We start from the raw sequence: 25,639 nt of genomic DNA on the forward strand, positions 1-25,639 counted from the left end.
CCAGCCAAGTTGTGAAAATAATTTATCAGTCCTCATATTGGAAATTTCAAATTCTGTCTAAGCTCTGCTAAAAATTTACTTTGGGTAACTTTGGGCAAATCAGTCTGTCTGCCCTTTTCCAGATACTTATCTCATAATGGATGCAATCATTCCTTTCCCTTTTGTGACATCTTTCACATCTGTTTTATGTTTGCAGCCTTTCAAGGGAACTAGTCCCCACTAGTCTCTGCATTACAACACCTGCAGTAACGGGAACTGAAATCAATTGGGCTGTAAAGGACAATGGTAAAACAAATAATAAATAAAAAATATTTAAAAAAAAAAATTAAGGTTTTTTTTTTTAATTGCAGTTCTTAAAATGTTATGCTTTTTGTGTCTCACTTTTTAATATAATGCTTATTTCAGAAGTTTTGGACAGGCTTATTTTATTGTCTTGAGAAATGTTACTTTTCATCCAGGTTGTAACTTCTGCTTTGAATTTCTTCTGTCAGATTGCTCTTGAACACTGTTAAATTATTTGTGCAGTACACTGTTTTCTGAATTATGTATTTAAAGAAAGAAGCTTTTAGAATTGATTGCAGCTCTAAAGTGTATGCTTCTGGGAAAAGTTAGGCCTTCTATTTGTATTTCAGATCACACTTTTCCCTCGAAATCAGTGTTTGTTTCTCCAGGAAAAGACCTCCAGGCTATGCTTTCAGCATGCTTTAAAACACAAGTGTTCTCCATTCACTCATGCACTCAGAATGACTCAGACTTTCTGAAAGCTGTCTGCTAGCAGTGAGTTATCTTTAGAGCACAGCTCAAAACCAGTTTTGAATAAAGCATTAAAACTCACTGCTGTTGATTTCTAAATAAATATAATAAGGAGAGGGAAATCAACTTTCTTGGAAATATGTTGATTTTAAGTGACCTAGATGCAGATTAACTGTGTACCAGTTGGATATGAATGAGCAATACATTCAACAAGAAGTACTAATTTTAAAACAGCGAGACTTCATGTGGCAGAACCAAATTCACATCCACAAATTCCTATTGACATTTTTAGTCCTCCTTCACATGACAAGTGCAGAGTAACTCAAGTCTTGATGTCAGAAGTGCAATCCCTATAAACAAGTCAAGCATTTGTCTTTCAAGTGCTAGTGTCTCTGCTTGGAAGTTCAATGACTCGGAAGTGCAGCGTATTACTTGAAGTACAAATACACAGACATAAGGTACCCAGTATTCTTAATTGAATGTCCCCATTGTTTAAAGTCAGAAGTGAGACTGACACACCTAGTATCTTCCTGTGGCTGAAAAAGTTTCCCAGGCACAGAGCAACTGCTTACAGGTTGCAACTGCACAGGAGAAAAAAAAGTCTCCCATGTCAAATGCATTACAAAGTCCAGAGGCACTTAAAGCTTTACAACAGTCATAACATGGTGCCGCAGATAAAATCACAAGAAGAAACTCAGCAGTGAGACTGGGTCCTTGGGCCAGCTGTTTCTCTGAGTAAATCCAACAAAAAAAGGCAAATGTCCAGGTGTTTATTGTGTGAATCATTGTTCAACGAGTCAGTTTTTCCAGAAACAACTCTTCTCATATCATTAGTCACATCCTTTTCACCCTTTCCATTTATCAACTTTGTCATTTCTCCCTTGCTCCTTTTTCATTTTCTCTTTTTGTCTTTTTACTTTTACTCCTGGTTTCAACTCAGCTGATATATCTCCATGTACCCCTTCCACTTCCCAAACTAGCTGGACCTGCCTGACCTCAGCTTCTTTCCCTTTCTGTTTCTTTAGAAAATATTTATTTTATGGATCTATTAGGGTATGATAATTTCACAATATAATTAATGTGTGTCAACATGAGATAATACCACTGGAGGAAAAAGAAGCATAGAAAAGTAATGCTGAAAACAAATTTAAGTTTCTATTGACCTAGTTCCTTCACTTCTCATGCAGCATAATGAACTATACCTGCAACCTCCCTGACTAAAAAATGCAAATAATGACCAGTCTTAGTTTCTATAGCTAAAGCACTGTGGGACTTTCAGCATCTACTCATTCATATGGATGCCCTCTGTACATTGCTCAGTCACACCACCCTTGCTGATTACCTGTGTCCCCATATTCTCCCAGATGAGACTTTTCAACGCTGCTGAGGAAAGGTTGAAAGGTCCCTGCAGAAAGTATCTCCCAAACAATGTACCTCTGACCAATGCACTTACAATGGATTTTAATGTTATCTTCATTGCACTGATAGTTGCACTGACATAATTATGGTTTTGTCTGTATTTGCCTACTCTATGTACTCAGTAGTGTAACCTACTTATAACTGTGCTTCTTTGTGAGACTGAGAACACTGATGAGCTCTGATTTAGTTTAATTTTACTAACCTTCCTAGGGCTACTTTTGCTTTGGGACACATGCCATTCGCTCCATGACTAGGTCTCTAGAGAGACCTAGTCATTCCTGCTAATGCTTTTCTTTGGTTTATTTCTTATGAAATTCTTCTTATCAATAATCTTGTTTTATAAAAGTCTGCTTCTTCCAAGTTCACTGCAATTTTTCTACTTTTTCCTCTTTTCCCTTGTGAGGACTGTGGATTCTCATCATGGTATAATTACCAACATTGATATCATTGCTATTTCTTGTACCCCGCACCTCAAAATAAATACATGCATCGCCATCAACATTTCACTTTTTTTCCTGACAGTTCTATTTTCCTGACAATTTTTTCTGAACACCTTACCCTTCTACACAAATAATTCAGTCTTAAATTATTCAGCCAAATCTCTGTAGTTCTCATAATCTTGAGACTATATTAAGTGTTAAAGGACCGCATATTCCTTCTATTTAAGGTATTCCTCAAACCTTCCTTTGACATCTCTAACTCTCTTTTGGTAGCTTTGCCCTTTCTATTGTTTATACCGCAGTTCACATTGAGATAATATGTCTTTATACAATGGGGAGAATTGTGTTGAGGAGAGGGTACATAGACAGAAAAAGCACAAACCAAGAAAAGCAGATTAACACCTTTTTGTGAGCAATCATCCAAAACAAGAGACATCATGGTAAAGGGCATAAGGGGGAGAGGTAAACCATGTAGGCACATGTTGTGACAGGACCAAAGCATGGCACTGACAATTTAGGAAGCTCTGCACAAAAGAGGGAGGGCAGAGGTATCCAGTAGGTCACAGTACTAATGCTTGATGGCCACAGTGAGTGAATCTACACCATTTGTGTGGCCCTGCTCCTGTCCAGGAGATGGCTCTTTGACTGGTCTATGTGTGCTGTGCCTTGGATTATGAAAACCTTGCCTGTATCATCCCTGTCCCTGGTACGTGCTCTTCAGTTTTGACCTGCTAATCTTAATTCTCAGTTGGATCAGTCCTCCTGTCTGAGATAGCAGAAAACAGATGACCAAGAACTCAGGAGGGGTGCCTGAAAAGGTTCACCCACACAGTCTTAGAAGCAGAGATACTTCCTGCTTGCTTCCTTCCTCTCAGCTGTCATTAGGAATTGCCCATCTGCTGGAAGAGATGGGCTCTGCTCTTTCTCAGGGAAGTTCACACACAATTTTAACCCCACTCAGAGGCACAGTCCTTCCCTGTTGGTGCTGCCGTGTATCTCCAGCTTGTGTGTTTGGCTGTCCTCAGAGTACTCCATGTCCATTCTCCTGATGTCATTCTCCCAGCCTCTGCTGTGCTCAGCCTAGCCACCACCCCCAGCAGCCCTTTACCCACATGGGACCTCATTCTTGGCTTGCAATGGCAGTGATGCCACCTTTCAGCTTGCCAGATGTCTCCTAAACTGCTTTCATTTGTTGGTAGGTGTGGCTACTCTCAAAGCAGGAGGAAGCTGATCAGCAGCACATCTGACTAATGAATAGCCCATGCTCCCCTTCATTCTCAGAGGATCTCCCTGAAGGGCTTGGTCAGCCCCACCCCTGCAGAAGCTGCCTCACACATGGGGCACTCTCAGGCTCTGTCCCCAGGCGTGGCACTCTCCCACTGCACACAGGCAGACCGCAGTGTCCTCCTGCACCGCTGGCACAGGAGGCCTGCTGAGACATTCCCCAGTTTGCTGCTGCCAGGCCCTGGCCCCTGTTGGCTGCTGAGCTGATGCTGTTGAGCTCCTCGACTATAAAACTTGTACAGGTCAAGATGATAGATTTTAGTTTTCCTTTTTCTTCTTGCAAGCAATGACATAATGGAACCAAATGGCTCTTCTGGAATAAACAATGCATATTCTAGAGATTACTTGTGTTTACTCTACATGCAAAGACCTCCAAAGAAGATTAAAACTTGAGCTCCATACTGTAGCATGGAGATATTCTCTTTCTTTCAGGATTCTGTCATCCTGTAACATGATGTCTTAAGGTAGCATATGCATCAAGACTTATAAACTGCATGTTTCAAAACTACTTTTTTCCCCATAAATGCAGAAGAAACATTTTTTTTACTTCTTGCATCCATAACTCAATACCTATATGGATATGTCCAAATTTGCACAGCTCAAAATATATAACACTGTGTAAAATCTAAAAAGAAAATGCAAGTCTTTCCTCATCTATAGTCTTTTTACAAGGCTTGATAGTATTATGACATGAAATAACCATCAAGCTGGCAAACTGATGCTTCTTTATTTTATTCACACACCTACAGAAATGCAGATGGTCTTAGAGGAGTCTATCATGTGGATGCATGTGCCCACCTGTAGGACACTGTAATAGGGATGATAAAACAAAAGTAGTCTCTAGGGCTTTGTTAATCACTGTGATCACAGATTCTGCTTCCTGAACTGTTACATATAGCAATCACTGCATGAAAATCAGAAATAAACTCAGGAGCAGAGCCCAGATACCAAGATTCCTCCTTCAAACTGAAGCAGGATTTAGGTGCTCTTCAGTCTCTTTCTCTTATCAGAAATCACAGCCAGGCAATCCCCTCAGATCTTGGGCAGGATCTGCAGCTCTGGTTCCCAGGTGTAGGGACAAACACTTTTCCTGCAGACATCCAAGCCCCAGAGCTGGGGCAGGTGCACAGTTGGTCCTGTGCTTAGCCTTCCCTTGAAGGGAAGTCCCCACTACTGCAGCTCACTGCTTCTCCTCCTCATCTTCTGAGTTTGCCCTCCTGAGTTTTTTTGCTGGCCCTGTTAGCTAAGTCAGGAACAAAGGCTTAGAGCTTTAATAATTAATTTTGCTCTGTGAGAAAAATTAAATCCTGGCAGTGTTTCAATTTTTTATTATATCTTGTTCTTAATTTCTTAATTAAAAAAATAGTATTATAATACCCATTTTGTGTATATGGTATATGTTTGTGGTGACTGACTTACAAAGTAAACTGAAATTCAATAGATCATATAGACAAATCTGCAGTGCCTGGGCAGTCCATGTCCCTCAGCTCAGAACCTGGAAAACTGGCCTTTGAATGAAAACATGTTTCAAAAAACAGAACAAACGTCTGGAAACTGATGCTCTTTGTATCCCTCCCTTCCAACCTCCCAGAAGTGAATACAAAATGAGTTTCTGCTGATCAGGCTTACCTGACTCTCCCTTTGCCACGACTGTGTAAAACCAGCAACATGAAGGAATATCATTCCAATACCCTCATCTCAAGTCTGATGACTCCTCTAAAGGGCAGGATTTATTGTTGCCATACTAGTACAGACCTCAGAAATGCAAAGCTTGACTAGTGAAGACAAAAGTGGTCAAAGTTTATAGTTTATAACCAACCAGCTTCTTGTCCTGGGATAGGTTAAAAAAAGATACTTTTAGCTTGAGCACAGATAAGTCAGACATGGTTCATTTTCCCCTTGGTTTTATCTCTTCTCTTCCCCATGTAGGCAATATTCATACTGACACTGCTTTACATCACAGGGTGGAACTTTCAAAGCTGATAAGATACCAAGTGTTTCCTTGAGCACAGGACTTCTTATAGATATTTGTACCAGCAACCTTAATAGTGAGGAAAGCAGAAAATTTCAGCTCATCAGGAATTCTTACTGGTAATTGTGTTCCCAGAGTATGTTTCCCTAAATGATATCTGCATTTCTAACACTGAATTAGCTTCCTTAAAGCCTTTGACAAGGGTAGGAATAGATAGCAAGGGTCTGAATATTCACATTTATTTGAACATGTAATGAAAGTACTTTATGTCTAAATATCAAACTTGGGCTTCATTTTAGCACACATTCTTTTCACAGGAGCTTCCAGGTGGCCCTAAATGTGATTCCTGCTGGAAAAATTTCCACAAATCAGTTGTGTTACCACTCAGAAGGACCATGAGGTCTGGTCGCAGCTGTACCCTCTACTGAAAGTATTACAAACTTCCAAATAAGTGACAAAATTGGAGTCAAACCTTCTAGGGCTCTATTTCACTTCAGGGTCAAATGACATAGCTCACCTGATAAACCTGAATCAATGCTGAGGCTGACCTTTAGCTATTGGAAGGAGTTCTACATTCATCAGAAGCCAAGCCAGGCATAAATAATCACACTTACTTCAATTACCTACTTTGGTAATCAAGACCTGTCATATGAACGAGCCATTAGAGGATGTGGCCTATGGTCTGCAAGAGAGGAGAGTGCACATTTTGTGTTGCCACCACCTACAATGAACACTATTTAAAGAACTAATTCCTGTGCTTAGAATAGAAAATGTCAAAAATACCACATAATTTTAACTTCTGCCAGCTATGGATGACCAGCTTTTGTTGGCACACCATACACAAGCTAGGACCTCAAGGGACTTTCTATGAGACTTTCATTTCTGTGACAAAATAACTGTGGTATTGGGCTATCAGTGTATGTACTTCATGTTCACTTCTGTATTTCCAAAGATTACAGTGCAACCATTTTAGCTCTTTTTTCTGTCTCCCTCCTGACTTATATGGAAAGCCTCCCTGGACATGCACCTCTGCTTGACATTTATGGAAACTCCATGACTTAATGCCCTCCATCATCTCTCATCTTAAGCCTCAAGTGTGCATCTGTCTCATTATCTTTCAAGTTATAAGGACAGTCAGCAGGGTAAATTCATCAGTTCAGAAATACCTCTGTCTTTTTGCATCTCAAGGTCAGTGCAGACAGAGAGTGAACCAGTGCCTTGAACAGTGCCCATGAGAAGAGGTGCTGTGGTGCTGACCTTGGCTGCTGGCACCAGTGTCCATCCTAGACCTCAATGATCCAAGCTCAGCAAAGCTGAAACTAAATGCTGTGCATTCAGGGGTTAATTTAATGCTCAAAGACAACAGGACAGACTTCCTCTTGAGGACCCCAAACACGAGGTCAAAGGTTTCACTTAGAAGCATAAAGCCACTTTCTTTTCCCCTCAACTCCAGCAAGGTCTTGTGATTGGCTGGGCTCGGGTCAGAGCATCACCTCATGTCTGCTCTCAGGTTTGCATTTCCCTCCTGTAGGTACAGCCCAGGCCATATCAGCAGCACAGGTACAGCAGGGCAGGGCTGAGCAAACAAGAGTCCTGGCTCCCAGCAACCTCAGCGCTTGTGGGGCGGATTCTCCTCCCAGTCCAAAGGGACACCAACACACTTTGGAGCAAAACCAGACTGATGAATACTTTGCCTAAACTTCTTGGTCTTAATGTGTCGTGTCTAAGTGCTGAGTGAGCACAGCAGTTCATGGGATATTGGAAAAGTTGCATCAATTACTGGCTAATAAATACATTTATATACTGCATTATAGGAGTTCCAAGTATTTTGTAGACTTGGATTAATCAAATTCTGCAAGATCTGTAAGAAAAACCATCTCCTTTCCACAAAAGTGGTGCTGCTATCAATTCCAGGAATTCAAAAACAGTAATTCAGGCCCCAAAATACCATGGTGGTCTTAAAAAGGTCTCAATAAAAACAACAGTGTGAATGAATGAATGAATGAATGAATGAATGAATGAATGAATGAATGAATGAATGAATATATTTTTATTCACCTTTTGCTGTATGACCCTCAATGTTTCATTACTGTTATGGAGATTAGAGGGAGCTTTTTGGACAACAAAAACCTTCTCACATACTCATAAATTTGTAGAATCTATCAAACAAAAATAAGACTGTTTCAATAGTGTGATTAGAAAATAAAAATATAACTTTGTCTAAACTTCTTATGTACTTTTCAAATTAATTACTGAGATCATTATCTCCTGTCTCTAACTAATCCAAAGCATAAAGAGCTTGTTATCAGTCTTTGAGTTATGTTCATGAAACAGTAGTTCTGGTAGTAAGTTTTTATTAATGACTTGCTGGTAAGTTAAACAGGACAATGAGCAGCTAATGCAGAAAGAGAAGCAATACATTTCCAATGTATTTGGTATTCATGCAACCTACTGTAAGTAGATCAAAGAGAGGAGAGATGACATGAGGGTGGGATGTTGCTCTTCGTGGCATGTGTCCACATTTTTTTAATAAAATTGGAGAGGTTTTTGTCCTTTGTTGCCCAAAATATGTTTATCTACATTCCTATATATTTTTAAAACATTTTACTTTAACTTCAATCCTGAGATTTCTGTGCTGTACAGTTCTTTGCTGATTTTCTATTAGAATCACGGAATCCCAGAATTGGTAAGGCTGGAAGGGACAGGACCACAGTGGGTTGTCTGGTCCAACCTCCCTGCTCACCAACAGTGAGGGAAGCTCCAAAACCTCTCTGGACAATGTGTTCCAGTGCACGGTCACTCACACAGTCAAGAAGTTCTTCCTCATATTCAGGTGGAACTTTCTGTGCATCAGTTTCCGCCCACTGCCTCTTGTCCTATTGCTTGGCACCACTGAGAAGAGCCTGGTCCATCCTCTTGACACCCTCCCTTCAGAGACTGACAGACATAGAGCTCTGTTAAGAGCTCTAAGAAAGATGCTCCAGTCCCTTAATTATCTTTGCAGCCCTCAGATGGACCTGGAGTCTTAACCTATTTGCAAATTTTGGTTATGATGCTTCACTACTTATAAAAAAGTGTCTAATTTTTTTACATTATATCCTGTATTTAAGAGATGTGTGCATCACTTTTGCCCTTGGGGTGGTGGTGTAGGGGGACAGGCATTCCCCAGCCTGGTCCTCTGCACAGGCACTCCCAGGTGGGTGTTGATGTGCACCCTGCTTACCCCAGCCAGTTTTGCTGGAGGGAGGCTGTTCCCATTAAGACTCAGCTGCAATGGCATTAACTCACTGCAAGACCACCTTGGCCAGACATTGACTCTTTAAATTCTCTCTTTAAATGAAGTTTTGTTTTAAAAGTATCTTTTTACTAAGAACTGAATTTTCTTTACATAAGTGCAAATTGTTTTAACTCAGAAAGAAAGAGAGCTGCACAAGCCTAATAATGCATTTGATATTTTGTTGTTTTTAAAAGCAGCTTTGAGAGAAGTAGCCAGGTTTGACAATGGTATAGCATTTCAGGTAAAAATAAAAGCTGAAATTGTATGTGTATAGTTCTACTACAATGGGATTTTTACAGTTAATTTCTACAAAGTACTAATTACTCTTAGAATTGGTCAGTTCGCTTCAGAGGAACCTTTTACTGAATTTAGCTTGGTGAGAATGACAAAAACAAATTATTTTTTTTCTTTTTTTTTTCTTTTTTTTTTTTCTGTTTATGGAGTCCTATTTTAAATATGCCAAATTTTCAGACTTCCTGCTATTCTTTAAGAGTGAATGTCAATTTTAATGGATTTAGGCTTGTTTTTCTTGGCTTTTTTGCTACTATGGAAGTTATGTGTCCATATTTTTCTGTAGATATGTTCTAAATTGCCTACAGAAAGAAAAGCAATTTGTTGAGTAAGCACAAGTATAATGGAATGTTATATAGATGTTAAATAAATCCTGTTTAAGTAGTATATCTTTATTGCCTATTATAAATAATAAAGATTTTACTCATGTAATATATAAATTCATATGCCCTTAATTTATTTTTACGTATTTGCTCTTTATCTCATATGCGTACTACAAAAACTTAATATCTTTAGCCCAATTCCATTATACCTGTATAATGGTACCTGTAGCACTGTTCTAAGTTTTTGTTACTAATTTTTACCCAATCTGAAAAAAAACCTCCAGTATTTTATCAGAGGTCTTCCAGAAATATATTTGCATGCTACTGGGGATCTCTGTAGGTGATTTTTGCTTCAGGGGTCAGCTTCTAGCTGAGCCTGTTGAGGAATACATTCAATGCAAGTAGCTCAGGCCAGGGCACCTGTGGCACTCAGAGAGACTCAGAGACAGCAGCAGCAAGGAAGGGGGGTCAGCAAGGAAGAACCCAGAGTAACACACACAGACTGTCAGGGCATGACCCTTTGTTTAGAGTCCCTCTGAGCTCAAACAGCTCTGTTCTTCTGTTGTTGGACCACTACTAAACCACTTCAAGGAGTCAGAGCTCTGAGATGCTGCTATGGGAGACCTGGAATCAAGCTGCTAAGGAAATCTGGTCTGGCTGCATGCGAGTGGGATGTGCAGGGGGTCGGAGGTGCACCCCTGGGGTCACTGGGGCTGCTGGCTGCCAAGGGGAAAGCCGGTGGGGTGGGTGTGTGACTGCCAGAGGGGTCTGACACAAAAGCTTCCTTAAAAAGCTGTTGGAGCCAGGGGCTGTTGTCAGACCAGCTGGACAGCACCACTGGCTTTGTGGGTTTGCTGATAACTTTTGATGCAAAGGGCTGTTGCAAAATAGCAAAGATTGCGATGGAGAGCAATCCTGCTGCATTGGAGCTACTGACAGCCCAGGAAGACAGGACCTCAGCAGGCAGAGCAGGGCCACGGTGCTTCGTGGTCTTCCCAGGGATGTTCAGAGGTGCTGTGCTGGGAGGCTTCTGCTACACCAAAATCCATGCAGGTCTGGGAATCCACACAGTATAAACACTGCAGTATTTTCTCATTTAAAGTAGTTTAATTTTCTTTAGCTAGGCTAGTATTCACCATAGATTTTGGCGTACATGTAAACATTTGGCCAAGGTTATTTAATTTCTGTAAATGTGGTTAATATTTCTGAAACTGCTTTAAATACACGTTGCATATGGTATTTTAGTTCTGTTGTTAATACTTCTGAAACTGTTTCAAATATATACTGCATGCAGGCAACAATGTGACTTTAGAAGAAAAGTGTAATTTTTAATCTCATGTTTCAAGGTCAAAATCTCAACACTATATAACCCTGTGTCTTACATGCATTCACTTGCCATCATGCTAAATTAGTTTTCTAATTAGAGAGGGAAGAGTTTGTTGATTTACTTGTATTGCAGTAAATGTTGGCAAAGATTTTGCCAAGGATAGGCAGAATCACTGCTGCAATTGCACAGTGGCAGAACCTGCACATTGACTGTGGCTACAGTTCTGCAGAAGGGTTTCCTCTACCATGTAGCATACATCACTCTAGAGCTGTAACCACCCACAGGTGGACCAGGAACAAGGAAGGATTTTTCCCTCCAGAAACCAGAGTTATCACTGATAGCTTGTACTTCAGCATTGCAGCAGGCGCCGTCCTTCTCTCTGGGTTCTTAGATTCCTTCTTTATAGTTATTCAGGGACAGTCTGAAGTCCATAAACCAAGGAATATTAATTTGCTTTGCCAGGCTGCACTGGCAACCTCTGTTCCCAGGGCTCCATCAGCTGGACACAGCATCCCAGCCCCAGCAGAGATGCAAGTGGAGCTGCTTCTGGACCAAAGTACATGTGCCATACATCCTGGTGGGAATGAGCAACTTCCAAACACTACTGCTGGCAAAAATCCTACTGTGGGTGGTGAGGGATCATTCCAGCCCCAGTGGCTTACTTCGGAATGGAGGAGCAAGTGCAAATGCAAATGCAGCCATCCATGACACTATATTGCACAAAGAGGAGGAGGAAAACCTCAAAGCACAGAAGACTGAGAATAAAGTTAAAAAGCAACTTAAATGGCATTGTGGCAGCAAAGCTTGAGAGCATTCCACAGGGTACTGCTCAGGGATTCAAGGTGCATAGAGAGGGAATACATCCTGAGCAACATGAAAGCAAAGATGTGGATTGTAGAAATACATGTGTTACTAAAAGCCACATGTAGACGCAAAAATAGTGGCCTGGCCATGCCAAAATTATTGCAGTCCATTCTGAGCTCAGTGGAAGTTCAACCAGTGAGAATTCAGTGAAACATTCACAGCATCAGAGAACGAGTGCAAAGCTCAGTGGAGCTGGAGAGTCTTCCTGCAGAGGAGCAGCCACCGAGCTCCCCCTCACCCCTGCATGGGAGGGAAACCAGCCCAGTGCCTTCCCCGTGCTCCCTCTGCTGTCCCACTGCTCAGCCGGCCTCAGTGGGCAGCGCCAGATCTGGTGGGGGACACGGTGTCCCAGGCTTGTCACACCCACCAAGTGCCAGTGGGGAAGAAAGGCTGGTCCCTGCACACAGTTAGTGCAGACACAGGACCTGAAGTCAGGCATCCTTTAGTGTATCCATGTGATAGTCTGAGTTTTCTCATTGAAAGTTCCCACCTGCCTTTCACCTGCTGGCCCAAACAGTCAAAGGTCTGCTCCAGGCACCCTGTGTCTAACAGGAGGCTTTCGACAAGCAGAGTGTCAGAAACAATTCCTATTTAGAAAGCAATTTCACTTCAAAATGACTCATGCATAGATTTCAAGACTTGGAGGAAGTGTATTGCACTAATCATTTTCTCAGCAAATTATTAACCATGTTCCAGGTAGCACTGTAAAATGAGGCACACAGGACCTGTGTGCTCTGTCATGGGTGTGTTGTCCCCACTGTCTGACTGCAGGGAACCTGTGGCACCAAAAGTTTTAAAATCACAAGTTATTTGCACAGTGAATTTCAGTGGCTTTAGGCAAAATAATCCCCATTACCTTGATCTCACATTTGTGGCTACAGAGGATAAATGCAGAAGTATTGCAGGCCCCTATGTGAGGTGGCCACTGTGGGAGGAGAGGAACTTGCTGCAGCATCTGTGAGAGATTTCTGGAGTGACAGTACCAGGAGGGGCAGGTGGGGAAGCTGTCAGTTTGCACACTAACATCATGGGCTCTCTGGTCATGCCATGTGCCAGGACTCACCCTTTTCCTGCAGCCATCCCTGCCCTGCATTGCATCCCTACATCTGGCCCGTGGTCCCTTCTGCAAATAATGGCAGAAACAAGGCCTCTCCACAACTTTCTGAAGCATAGTGAAGAGAATAACCTGGTATTCCCTTTTTTTTTAACTGCAGAGGGTTACGTTTAGAGAATTAAAAGTCACTCTATAAACCTCCCAGAGAATCTGCTATGTTTAAAAGTGCTGGCAGTGTATGACCAGTAATGTGATATTTTAGCAAGATTTTAACACAAGATTCCGCCTGTGTCTTGGGTGCTACTGCAAACCTACTCTTGCATGGGTCCTACAAGTGAGAAAACACAAAAGAAAGTGTTTTGTTCTTTCCTCTCTCCTGTGCTACCACAACAAAGCAGAACTGCTGGGGACTGCAGGCAAGGCAGACAGGTCTCATTAAATATTATTTAATGCACTTGGAAGCCACATCTGATAAAACTTACAGAGTGCTGAGCACCACCTCAGCCCACAGCATTTGTCCTTCTAACTGAGCAATGAGTTAGTCCAGGAAAGAGAGACAGAGGAAAACCAGCCCCAGAGCTCACACTGGCACTTATCTCCTGTGCTTGTGAGTCAGACACAGCAATGATTTGCATGATGCATTCAGCTCTACAGTCTTCAGAGGTGTTGCAAAAAATGAGTTACAGGGTTCACTTTTACAGGGTCAATAGTTTATTAGTCCAGGGATCTCCTTAGTACATTGTCTCTTCTCTGCATGCTACAGCTTTCTCTAAAAAGCCTCCTCAGGGAGATAGAACAGCTGTAGCAGATTGTAAAGACACAGAACTCAACTGCTTCCTTCCTCTGCAGCAGCCCTCTGTAGATCCCATTGTCTTCACCAGTACTGATCCTGTAAGGAGCCCTTTTGCCCTTTCTCCCATTTGCATCTGGACCCCAAAAAACCCAAGAGAGAGAGCTCAGGTCTTTATAGCTTTCCATGGTGTTGATGTTGAAAGGCTTGGTATATGTGAGGGTCAAATGCACAGTACCTCCAGTGATTTTATTGAAAATATCTTTCTTTCACTTAACTAAATTTTATCAATAATTCTCCCAACTCCAAAATCCTGTAGCACCATGCAAATTCACACAGTGCCATATAACGAGTGTGTTTTCTCACAAAGCATAAGTAAACTTCTCTTCATGCAGTTTATCTGTCACAATTAAAGATTACAGACCTAGACATACTCTGTAATTCCTCTTACAAATCTGATCTATCTTCTTGAGGAGAGCTTTTTATAACAGCTATTTCACTATAATTGGCATTTTGTGTGTTCTTAGACTTCTTTTTTTCTGTACTTATTTTCTTTTATTTTATTTGGACTCTGTGAGTTTTGCCATTTTGGCCTTGGTGCTCTCAGTGCTGTGACTCACGTATTCCACAGCGACTGCCAAATCTCTGGGTCCAGCATTGTAATTATCACATTAGGATCTGTCATTGTAGCCCTGACTTAATAAATAGCAGAACAGTGATTAGAATCGCCGATTGATCCATTTCACAGTTTTGGACACTCACATCTGAAATGAACAGAGGGACTGTTAAAGATGTTAAAGACTTGAAATAGCATTCCTGAGTGAATTAGTATTAATCAGTCATTCCAGGTACACTAGCTTTTATATATAGTAAGAGTTGCTGTATTTGGTAATCTGATGATGATCAGCTAAAACCATGACTCAGATTAATCTCAGCCCTCCCTCCAAACCCAGCTTGCTGTAGCCATTAAGATCAGAGCATAAGATTTAGTTTCCTCCAGGTGGAACTCACAGTGCCCTTCAGGAGTGCACCTCAGGAACCACAGTCCCAGGACATTCAATCCATAGGAGCAGACCAGGTTCAAAACAAGAAAAGCCCTGAAATGTGCAAAGTGTAGATGCTCAGCACCAGCTCTTTCACCCCATGTCCACAGGTCAGAAATAACACAGCCTGGTCTAAGCCACAGCTCCATGGAGGAGATGCTGCCTGTGGGCTTCACCCCACAGCTTCCCCCACGCTCTGCCCGAGCACCCGTGGCAAGCATGGAGCCTGCAGGGTGAACCAAAGGGCCATGAAAGGTGGTTAAATGGTTTTGGTCCAAAGGCAGTACTGAGCTGTTCAGAGACCAGCAGCAGCCCCAGAAGATAGAATTGCAGCAATGTCTGCTTGCTGCGAGTAGGAAACGTCAGGTGACATGCCATGCCCACTGCACAGCTCCTTGTGGCAACTTGTGACATCTTGGGGGAATGGGCCTACCTCGCTGGATTTTTTTCTTTGAAAAATCATGTGTTTTAGAAAGAAATTCTGTTATCTTGGAAGGAGTGGAAAGAGATGAGCAAGGATATGAAAACTTACTGGGCAATTCCAAATTTTTATCATTGATGTATCCTGATGTCATAATGTTGAACATGGATGGCTTTTATTCCTAAGGGTTGTATGCATAATCAACATGGACATTTTGCATTTCTTCGAAATCTGTTTGGTTTAGATTTGTAGTCTGACAGATATAGAATAGATTAAGGAAGAGTGCTGCTTGCGTACAGCTATACTTTCAGTTCATAAATATAATCCTAAAAATTAATTTGTGCGATTTTGTTTTCATTTTTGAATGAGATAAAGGTTCTGAGAGTTAAAAAGTTCTGAAAACAAAATTCTCTAGACTGCTCTGGGTTGACCTTAGGTTGCATGCTGAGACCTCAAAAGCATTCATCCAAAATCCACCAACATGGATCTTGTCTGTGCTTGTTTCAAAAGGGTTTTTTTCTGTTCTTGTCAACACTTTATTCTAGATCAGAAATTTCCTTCCAGGGAGATCTTCATACCACACAAGCATTCAGTCAGTCTGTAATGGGATGCTTTCCTCCTACAGAACTTCTAGAAGTAATTTCCTCAGCAGAGGAAACTGTGGGCAAACACTCAGCAGGCTCATTCCTGTCCAGCGCATTTGGTACATGAAAACTGTGCAGCCCAAAATGAGGAATCCAAGTCTCACTTTTTTAGTGTTGCACATTTTTGCCTTCATCATCTGAGAAGATGAGCTGCCAGGCTGGAGATTTGGCTTTTCTGAGACACGTGGCCAAAAATGTCATGACTGTACCTCTGACCAGCATAGCCAAGAGGAAAATAACACAAATATGCCCAACAGCAAGTGAGGATTAGGGCACACCACACCAGCTACCTGCTTTCTATCCTTGAATGTAGCATTTCACTTCTCTTCATCTCCAAAACTGGGGTAACAGTACTCATCTACATTTCTAATGTGTTTCCAGGCTAAAGGCTATTCAGTCTGTATTCAGAAATGCAAGGAATCCTCACTGCACTTCTTAAGCAGCAAACTTTCCCAGCATGCACAATCTTTCCTGTACATGAAAACATTCTTAGGGATTTTCTAGTGAGGCTCAAAGGCAGTCATATATTTTATTTATTTTATTACAAGGCATGTAAGTAAAAACTTGCATATCTGAAAAAAGATATTAGATAGAAAACAGTAATAAAATTAACATTATTATCTTAAGAAAATTGGTAATAAATACATTTCTCCTCAACATTGAAATGCTTGTTATTTTGCACAACAATAAATACAGCATAGATCTGGCATAGAGAAAGGCCAAGGATGGATACAAGAAGTCCATGTGGTGGCATAAAAAAGCTCAGGTGATTTTTAAAGATTTGGCATCCTGCACTTGATGCACTTTGATACAACTTGCACTTTAATTTTACTATGATTTTTAAACAGTCCCATAATATGAAAACATGAGAGGAAAATTTATTTGACTGTAGGATTTTTCCTTTAAATATTTTAAAAGTAAGAGGTGTGTAAACTCACTGAAACTAATCCTCGGAATAAAGAAAAAATACCAAACAGGTGTAGTTGTGATTATTCTACAAAAATGCATTTTTTTTTCAGCTGTGGGTGCTCAAGCCTGACCAGCCAACTGACAAGGGACCAATCTCTAGTCAGTTCCTCAATTTTTTACACAGTTTTAAAAAAGAAATATTAATAATGAGGAAAAAGAGTAAAGACAGTAGTATTCATTTCCCAAGTTATGGCATTTGAGGTTCTTACACTAGTATCCAAAGGTAAGAGAAAGAATAGGTGTATTCCAGAACAGTTCCCAGCACAATTTTGGGTAATTCTGGTCTATACTTTTCTTTTAAATCTACTGACAAGAAAAAAAAAAAAAAAAAAAAAAAGGAAGAGCTATTTCCATGCACTGTACTGTTCTTATGCCAGCACATTTCATCACAATCACAACTGTGAACCTAAGTCACTGATAGCCCAATCTAATATAGATCGATTGATTGTCCTATGACAAAGTTAGATAATGTCCACAAAATGCCACAAGCTCTGGCAGAGTCCAGTGTTCTTAAAGTACTGATAGGTCATGGCAAGACTTGGACTTGAGTTTGAAGGCCATGTTCTTGTTGTTCTTGGCAACTATTTTGCCCCAAAAGCGCCTGGCTTTCTTGGGGATGCTCTCTCTCCGTTTCTGTAGCGCCAGCCGCTTCTCGTTCTTCTCCTTGCTGTCCCTGCGCAGCCGGACCTGCCGCACGATGCCCTCGAAGAGCTCTTTGACGTTGTGCTGCACAGCTGCCGAGGTCTCAATGAACTTGCAGTCAAACACCACGGCACAGGCTCGCCCCTCTGCAGAATCACAGGGTGGACATGTTACATGGGGTCACAAGGCTCGGGGCGGGGGGAGCAGGGACAAGCTGCCATGTGCGGGTGTCAGAGCCACCGGGGAATTCCTCAAGCCTGATATAGGCACAGATAAGTCTTTAATCACCTGATGCTGCCTGCTAGCCCAGGATCCATCTGCCCTGTGTCACAGCTGCTTCCCAGAGGAAATGGAGGGTGTAGAGTTGGGTAAATGCCCTCCCAGTAAAGCCCAGCCCGCACTGCTGGCTGTGAAGGTAGCGCAGAATGACAGATTTGAGACACTGAGGCGCTGAAGGCTGGGAGGTCAGCAGTGCCTCAATACCACCTGGCCAGCTGCAATGCACACTCCCTCAAGCTGCACTGAAGGGTGATGATGGCACTCTGCAGGCATAGAGCACAGCACTGCAGGCAGAGCACCTTCCTCTTTCATGGGCATAGGTGTAAACCACAGCCCTGGAACCCTGGAAATTTCAGTGAGAACAGACACATGTACAAAACCCTTAATAAAGGGTGTCTATGGCTTTAGGGGTACATCTGAAAGCACAGTTCTTATTCTCAATTACATGAGCCTAAGCTAAACCTGACAGGTGTTTTTCACACAAGCCAATTTCTGGCTTGCTGTGAATTCATTGCCAGGGCCATTAAAGTGACATGGATTGACCTGCCATCTTCCTAAAGAATGTTCAAGCTGGACAAAGAGGAATAAGAAGGCAACCCTGGGCATCCTATGAACCCCTCAGTTCAAGCTCTTCACTTGGGGCAGCTGTGACAGGAGGCAGAGGAACTGCACACATCCACAGAGCAAGGAGAAAAGTCTAGCTCAGCTGGGAAACAGAAGAGCAGAACAGCTGCAGAGAGAAGAAAATGCTGAGGAAAAGAACTCATGTTTCTGATGGACCAAGACAAGAACATCTAATGCACAGCTGTGTATTACAGTGTGTCACCTCAGCCTCAGGGAATACTCTCCAAGAAGATATTTTACTGACTGTAGATCGTGAGAGCCAGCAGCAGTGCTCCCAACAGTCTCCCCATTCCTATTTATGGGCTTAGTGGTTATTCATTTGTATGCAGCCAAGGGAAGGCTGATTTAGCATCCCAAAGCAAGGCAATAAGGAAACCTCTTCTGAAAGGCTGCACAGTTCCTGCCTAGACTAGCAAAACAAAGATTGAGAGGGATTTTTAATTTGTTAGGGATGACAGAGAACTGGTTATAAAGAAGAGAATTTTTGGCAGCAGAATAAAGGGGGCTAAACTTGTTATGCATAAACATGCATTGGGAATACAAAGGGTTTCCAGCTACCAGAGAAATCGCATATTGCAGTGGTCATACACTAGGAGCTGGAAAGGAATAAATCCCATTTATGATCGTACTTAATAAATATAGAAAAGGGATTATCTGATATATAACAGTATTACCAAGGAAGAATTAAGGACCTGGCAGACCCTTCCCAGTCCTCTGCCTTCTGTTGCAGTCTGCTTTTATTTTATTACTCTTTTATTGCCTAGTCCTGATCACAGTGTACTTCTTCAGCCAGAGCACTGCAGCTTGTCCAAAAGCTACTAGATGACTTTGAATGTTTATATCGGGTTTATGCTCACAATTTCCTTACCTGCCACTGAAACTTCACGGCATCTGACAAGGTCACTTTTGTTGCCAACCAAGATAATGGGGATATCTTCTTTCTGGCGTGCCCTGCGGAGCTGTATTCTGAGCTCAGAGGCCTTCTCAAAGCTTGCTCGGTCAGTGATGGAGTAGACGATCAAGTAGGCATCTCCCACTTGCATGCAGTGGTCTCGAATCCATTCTCCCTCCCGCTGTTCAAATTAAATGGTCAGACATCGTTATGCCCAGAGCAGATTTTACTTAGAAAGTAAAACATTAGAGAATCCAAATGCATTCCTGCTGTAAACTGTAATGGATACGGTTTGAATCACAGTTATACTACAAGTAATTCCAATGTGATGATGGTATGAATACTTCACCACAAAGGAGGGCAAAAACTTGCCCCAGATAATTTATTGTGCCGGCTTTAGGCTGGAATGAAAATGATCTGGAAAGAAAGCTTGAATGTTTTGTTTTATCATTAAAAATAAATTAAGACTTGCACTTCTTACGCTCACAGTGCAGAGCCATTAGGCATGCTTGCCTTGATGTGAGGTAGGGTTAATCCTATATCTTCCCTGATTATGCTGTATGGAAACACCTATTTTCTTTCCCAAAGGAAATTTGCTTTTTATATTAGCAGTTATTCATATACACTTTCTTGTCAGCATTTGACCAGAACAAATTAAAGTACCTTGTTATCCCACATATCGAGCAGTATAACAGTCGCACTTTCCCCATCCACCATCAGAGTTCTTTCATACGTGTCTTCTGGAAGGAAAAGCAGAAAGGTTGGTGATACATTATTTTGTGTTATCATACACATTAAAAAATCCAAGTTGTTGAATGTGGGGGATTTTTTCACAGAGTTTTTGAGCCAAATTTTAGGTCGGCTCACATCCAGTTCTTTCTTCATTTCCATCCACACTGAATCTGCACTCTGTCCATTATTGGTTGCCTTACTTTCCATGATAGATGGAGGAGGCTGAAAGATCAGGAAACAAAATGTTCATTATTTTGGCTGATAGTCTCTTTATCTTATGTGGGAGAGAGAAAATAGAACCAGTGGAAGAAATAACCAAAGGCTGAACATTTGCCCCATGGGAGCAGCAGAGTCCAGCAAGGCTGAGTAATGGAAAATATTTGCTTTCGCTTTAGCATGGACAGTTTACGGGTGAACAGTCACTGCTGCTGAGAGCAGTACAGCAAACAGCCTACCAAGTGAGGAGGATAGGGTGTTGTGAGACAACAGCCGAGTCTGAGAGAGATTGAGACCTCTGTTGCACACTCTTTCCCATTACACAGTTTCCCATATCACCTCTGATGCCAAATAGCAGAAAAATGAAAAAAGCACAGGTCAGTTATTGCTGTAATTTGTACTGCAGCCATAAAAATTCATACGTAGATCATAAATGCCATTTAGCAAAATTCTGCCTTAATCTAAGGGGGGTGTTGCCACTCTGAATTTTGATCAAGCCTTGCTGTGAAATCTGCTTCAAATACCAATATTTCTTCTTTTCCCCAAAGCTGGGGGTGATGAGCAGTGAGGGGTTTGGACCCATTTCTAATCTCACACTAGTGGCCAGTAAAAAAAAAGCTGGTCTTAAGGTACTGCAGCATTTAAAGGAACTGTCCCAACTGCACTTGTAGATAGGGTTGTGTCTAACCTGTCTAATCTCCTAAGACTTCTGCTGTGCACTGATGAAGTGAACTTTCCCCTAAATTGTAATCAGAGCCTTCCTTCAAAGATAGGGATCTACATCCCAGTAAAAGAATAATCTAAAAATATTACACCTTTAAAATAAAGTCAAATGGAGCCCATGCTTTAAAATGTCAAGACTAAAAAGACAGAGCTAATCACTAGGAGTTGTTTCTATTGAGGTCCCAGGAGTATGAGGCTTGTGTTCATGTTAGCTTATTCTTATATTCAGTAGCAAAACCTCTCTATAAAAGCAGCTGTACTCCTTTGTAAGCTGGCTACCCTGAAACTATCCCCTCGTGCAATTAAATTTCCAGTGTGAAAGCTAAAGTTCCAGTTTGTAAAGCTAAATAGTTCCTTCAAGTATCCGAGCATCTGTGTGAGAACAAGCTCCATGCACACCAGAAGACTCCTTCTGCACTGCATTACGTATAGAGAAGCTACAAATGCATAATCACACTCCTTGAAAATACTATGCCTAAATAGTCATATTCAGCACTCATTTGCACCTTGGTCAGCCCAAAGGAACTTCTATAGAATATAAAACACACAGAAAGTGAGTTCATTTTATGCTGTTTTCGAAGCTGACAGTAAAAAGGGGAGAGAGATAACACCAAGCCTTCCTTATCTGTTCAGAGCTGGCCTTGAAAATCTGTCATTGCTATACTCCAAGCAATGCTGCTGGGAGCGAGATGGAAAGAGGAAACCACATGGCTTCACATGAAGGAAAAGAAAACTGCCTGACAGGGGTGTGCAAAGCACATCAGCTGCACTTTTTGATGGCTTGTCCAAGGATCCTACTCTACTTCAGTCATTTTCAGCACTAGGAAAACTTTTATCAGAGATACTTCGGGCTGAGGAGCTGTTAGAAATATGGAAAAAGTTGATGGCAGGAGCTGAAGGCGGAGCATGCCTAAATCAGTGTGTTTGAAAACCTCCAAAGGCACAAATCGCTGTGTCCCCAGTCTGAGACAGCAGGTACAGAAAATGTGAGTCTGACCTTCCTGATACTGGGCTTTTTTAAATCCTGGGCAAAACTTCCCCTAACTGGAGAGTTAAATACACAGAAAAGAAGATGTCCTGCCTATGCCCCACTGAAGTCTGGAAGAGAAGCCCAGAAATTCTCTGTGGTAACACTGGCACCATCACACCAAGGGAATATAGGCAGGAGGCAGAAGAGAGAGACAAAGAAAGCCCTGAGCAGTGACAAACAAAACCTGGCAGCAAACTGCATGTCCCCTGAAAGCAGCAGTGACTACATCCTTGGAGACACAGCAGATTTCTTGGCAGCACAACCCTTCCACATCAACACCTTGCACACAGTATAACCCAGGATTTGGTGCTCCAACTTCACCTTCTGCACAGTCTGATCTTTGGGATTAAAAAACACTTTGCAATCCTAAACTTTGCAATCATAAGCAAATCAAGGGGGGAAAGAAGGGGGAAGCATCTTCTGGAGGAGCACATACTGTGCAAATAACATGAAACAAGGTTTTTACTCAAAATTTTATATATTTTATTCAGTCCATACATACTTCTAATGGCAAATATTTTGGATGTAACTTTCTCTATATATTATTTTAAATTATTTAATTCTTGTAAATCATGAGGACCTTCAGTTGTTTTCTCTCTCAAAAGGAAAGCAGGAGTCAGCCCTGTGATGCCAGTGGTAACACCAATGTTGGACTAGCTATGAAAGCTAAAGCAGACTCCTGTGCAGCATCATCACAGGTAGGAATGAGGCAGTTTCCAACTGGTATTTTGGAATGAAACAGCATAAGAATCTGAATTGCTCTCTTTCAGTGGCTTTCAGTCATTGTTGGAGAGTATCTTACTCATCTTATTTTGCTTTCTTCTTTTCTTAAAAGAGGTGCTTGAGTTCAATCAGTTTTTATAATCAGACCCAAACACTTCTTACTTCTGGTTTCCATTAAATGGCCTCTCTCTTTTTCTGTGCCAATTACTACAGGCAGAGCTGACTGCAGGCAAACACCAACACCCCAGGACATAATTACCTACCTCCCAGCACCTCACAGTCGCTGTCAATGCTGTCGTGCACGCCTGCAAAGATGTTGGCTAGCGAGGACTTCCCCACGCCGTGCTCCCCGATCAGCACCACGCGGTAGCAGCTGCTGCCAGACTCGGAGGAGATGACAGAGTCGGATGACTCCGAGGACCAGCTCCTTCTGTAATATTCATCAGGACTGATGGTGTATCGTTTCTGTGGGTTGTACTCATTGGAGTCCTTCTGGACCAGCAGATTCTTTCCATCAGCAGGGATGCTCCATCGCTGCTGCTGCTGGTGCGGGCTGCTGTTGTGTGTGCGACGCATGGTAACATTGTTGAGAGTCATTTTTAACCCCTAGTGAAAAATAGGGAAATCACAAATGTTACCCACGAAACATTTAGAAATGCTCTCTTACTAGCTTCAAGGGGCCACATCATGCTCCTCTGTAAGGACCTAATATGTGAGAAAAGAAAAATTAGCCTTTCTGCACTCTAGCGTACTTGGTGGTGCACAAAGCAGTATTTTATTTATTAGCTAGTGAGACAGAGACTGTTTCCCAGGGATAATACCACCCTCACATGCTAAATCCTATCTTGTTCAGCCTTTACTAGCTCACGGCTGTGCTGGGTGCAGCCCAGTCCTGGAAAGAGGGAGGCATTGCTGCGTCCCAGGAGGAGAAGGAGGGGACAGTGCTCGCCACACCGGTCCTACACAGCAGCTGCAGCCCTGCTGAGAGACTGCCTGTGGTACAGGCAATGTTCACCTCCTTTTGGCATCACTGGGGACAGACAGAGACACTGGTCCCAGTTGCCTCCAGCTGCCGGAGCAGCTGGGTGTACAGCATCTTTCTCATTGACTCAGTTAAGAGCTGAAACTCTTGGGAAAGCAATAAGTCATAATTCACTGCACTCTTGAGACAACCCTGGTACAAAAAGTCATACAAGCAAGTCTTGCTGTGATGGGGTGGATTTGGGTCTTGTCTGTGGCCAGGTAAACAAAGAATGATTCGGCCTCAGACAGTGACTTTTTGGCTGGTAAGAGGGAGGACATAGTGAAATCCAACAGCTTTTCTGAGGAGGTACAAGTTATAGCTTCTACAAGAGATAGAACTGAGATAAAAGGCTCATTAATTTATAGATATTAAATCAATTACTTAATTTCTGCACAATTAATTAGATAGGTTCATTCTTCTAAAATAAGCATAGCTCTTAATTACATTTTACTCAGCAAACTCTATTTTGCCTTGCTTGGAGGCAGGGAAGAGTGATGTCATTCTCACAGGCCAATACCTACCATTTTTAGGAAAGTTACTTTGATGCACTCCAGTTTCCAAAGTGACCATTATTCAGACATTTTTCTTTTTTGCCCTATATCTGATGTTTCTTGACTCTCTCCTCCATATCAGTAAATAGGATAATTGTCCATAAAATTCACCCAACTACTTTCAAAGCTCAATAATAAATGGTGAACAGTAAAAAGTACAGTAAAGCAACATGTACAAATTGCTATTCTTCTTCATAAAAAACTGTCTGAAAACTTCTGTGACTAAATTCCCAGCAGGACCAAGGACAAAATATATAGAAAAAGCACTATCTGAATTTACTACAGAATACACAATATTTTCTGTGTGATGTGCAGTACTTTGGGGCAAAAGGAGATCGTTTTCATGGTCCTAGTCACAATAACTTTGTCAGCAAGAGATACATCTGAAGAAGAAATCACGTACTAAGCAAAGACTTCTTCGCAAACAAACTTAAATATTTGCTGTGGTTGAATTCTGAAATGCACTTTTCCCTTCAGTATCCCCATTGAAAAGATCAGATGAGAAAATCCAGATCGCATTCAAACAACAGAGTAACTCACAACCTGCAACAAGCAGTCACTCACAAAAACATCACAAACACAAATATTTTACAATTTAGCCTCTCACAAATTGTCATCCCTCATTAAAAAAAGCCAAAGGAGTCCCTGTCACACACTGTGCTCCAAGTTCAAACTGGTTTTGCTACCCCATACTGCATTTAGCTGCCTGGGTCTGCAGCAGCTCCAGGAAAAGACTGGGTCCAAATCCACTCTTACTTGTGCCAGGCTCCCGCAGCCAGTCCAGTCCTTTGTTCCCCCTGCCCTTCTCCCTCGGTGGGCTGTGACACACTGAGCAGCTCTGCTGAAGTAAATCCTCTCCTGCTTTGGGTCTGCCTCTTTAATTCTTTCTCAGCAAACCTGGTTTATATTAAGCCCATCTGATCAGAGACAGGGCTTTTCCGTGACGTGGCCAGCCTTCCCATACAACAGCCAGCCCCCAGCTGGGGGAAAGCAGACGTGCAGCAGAGAAAAACTTGCAAACAATCTCAAAAGACTTACTCAAAATCATGTGATTGTTTCAATATTGCCAGTAAAATAAACACTTTTGGTTCTTGCGTGATGAAAACAGGAAAGTGGAACAAAAATAAATAATGGATGTTATTTAGCCTCAGAGAGTTTTAAATTCAAATGTTATCAAAATTAATGATGATTTAAAAATCACCTAAGTTTATTTAATGCATTAAATTCTGTAAATGTATTATGTATCTGTTCTCTGTCGGCAAAACACACTTAACCCCCTGCTGGACAAAACATTTCTCTGGAATAAAATATCTGAATGTTATTTTGAAATAT

General features: G+C 41.8%; 1 protein-coding gene and 1 long non-coding RNA gene across 2 annotated transcripts in view; one reads left to right on the forward strand and one right to left on the reverse strand.

Moving 5' to 3' along the window:
- Nucleotides 1-25,639, forward strand: part of LOC144246220 (uncharacterized) — a 44,927-nt gene extending 19,288 nt beyond the window's left edge. Inside the window, exons 2-3 of the long non-coding RNA XR_013339889.2 lie at nt 1-22,707; nt 22,946-25,639. The exon at nt 1-22,707 is cut by the window's left edge and continues 14,231 nt beyond it. This is a non-coding gene — a long non-coding RNA (uncharacterized LOC144246220). The remainder of the gene's footprint in view (nt 22,708-22,945) is intronic.
- Nucleotides 16,418-23,329, reverse strand: GEM (GTP binding protein overexpressed in skeletal muscle). Its single transcript, XM_021543211.4, has 4 exons — nt 22,996-23,329; nt 19,972-20,048; nt 19,285-19,489; nt 16,418-17,659 (listed from the first exon to the last, which is right to left on the reverse strand). Exons 1-4 carry the CDS (start codon nt 23,327-23,329, stop codon nt 17,382-17,384), a joined length of 894 nt encoding a protein of 297 aa, XP_021398886.1. The 3' UTR covers nt 16,418-17,381.

The sequence above is a fragment of the Lonchura striata genome, chromosome 2 (genome assembly GCF_050655825.1).
Source record: "Lonchura striata isolate lonStrDom1 chromosome 2, ASM5065582v1, whole genome shotgun sequence".
NCBI lineage: Eukaryota > Metazoa > Chordata > Aves > Passeriformes > Estrildidae > Lonchura > Lonchura striata.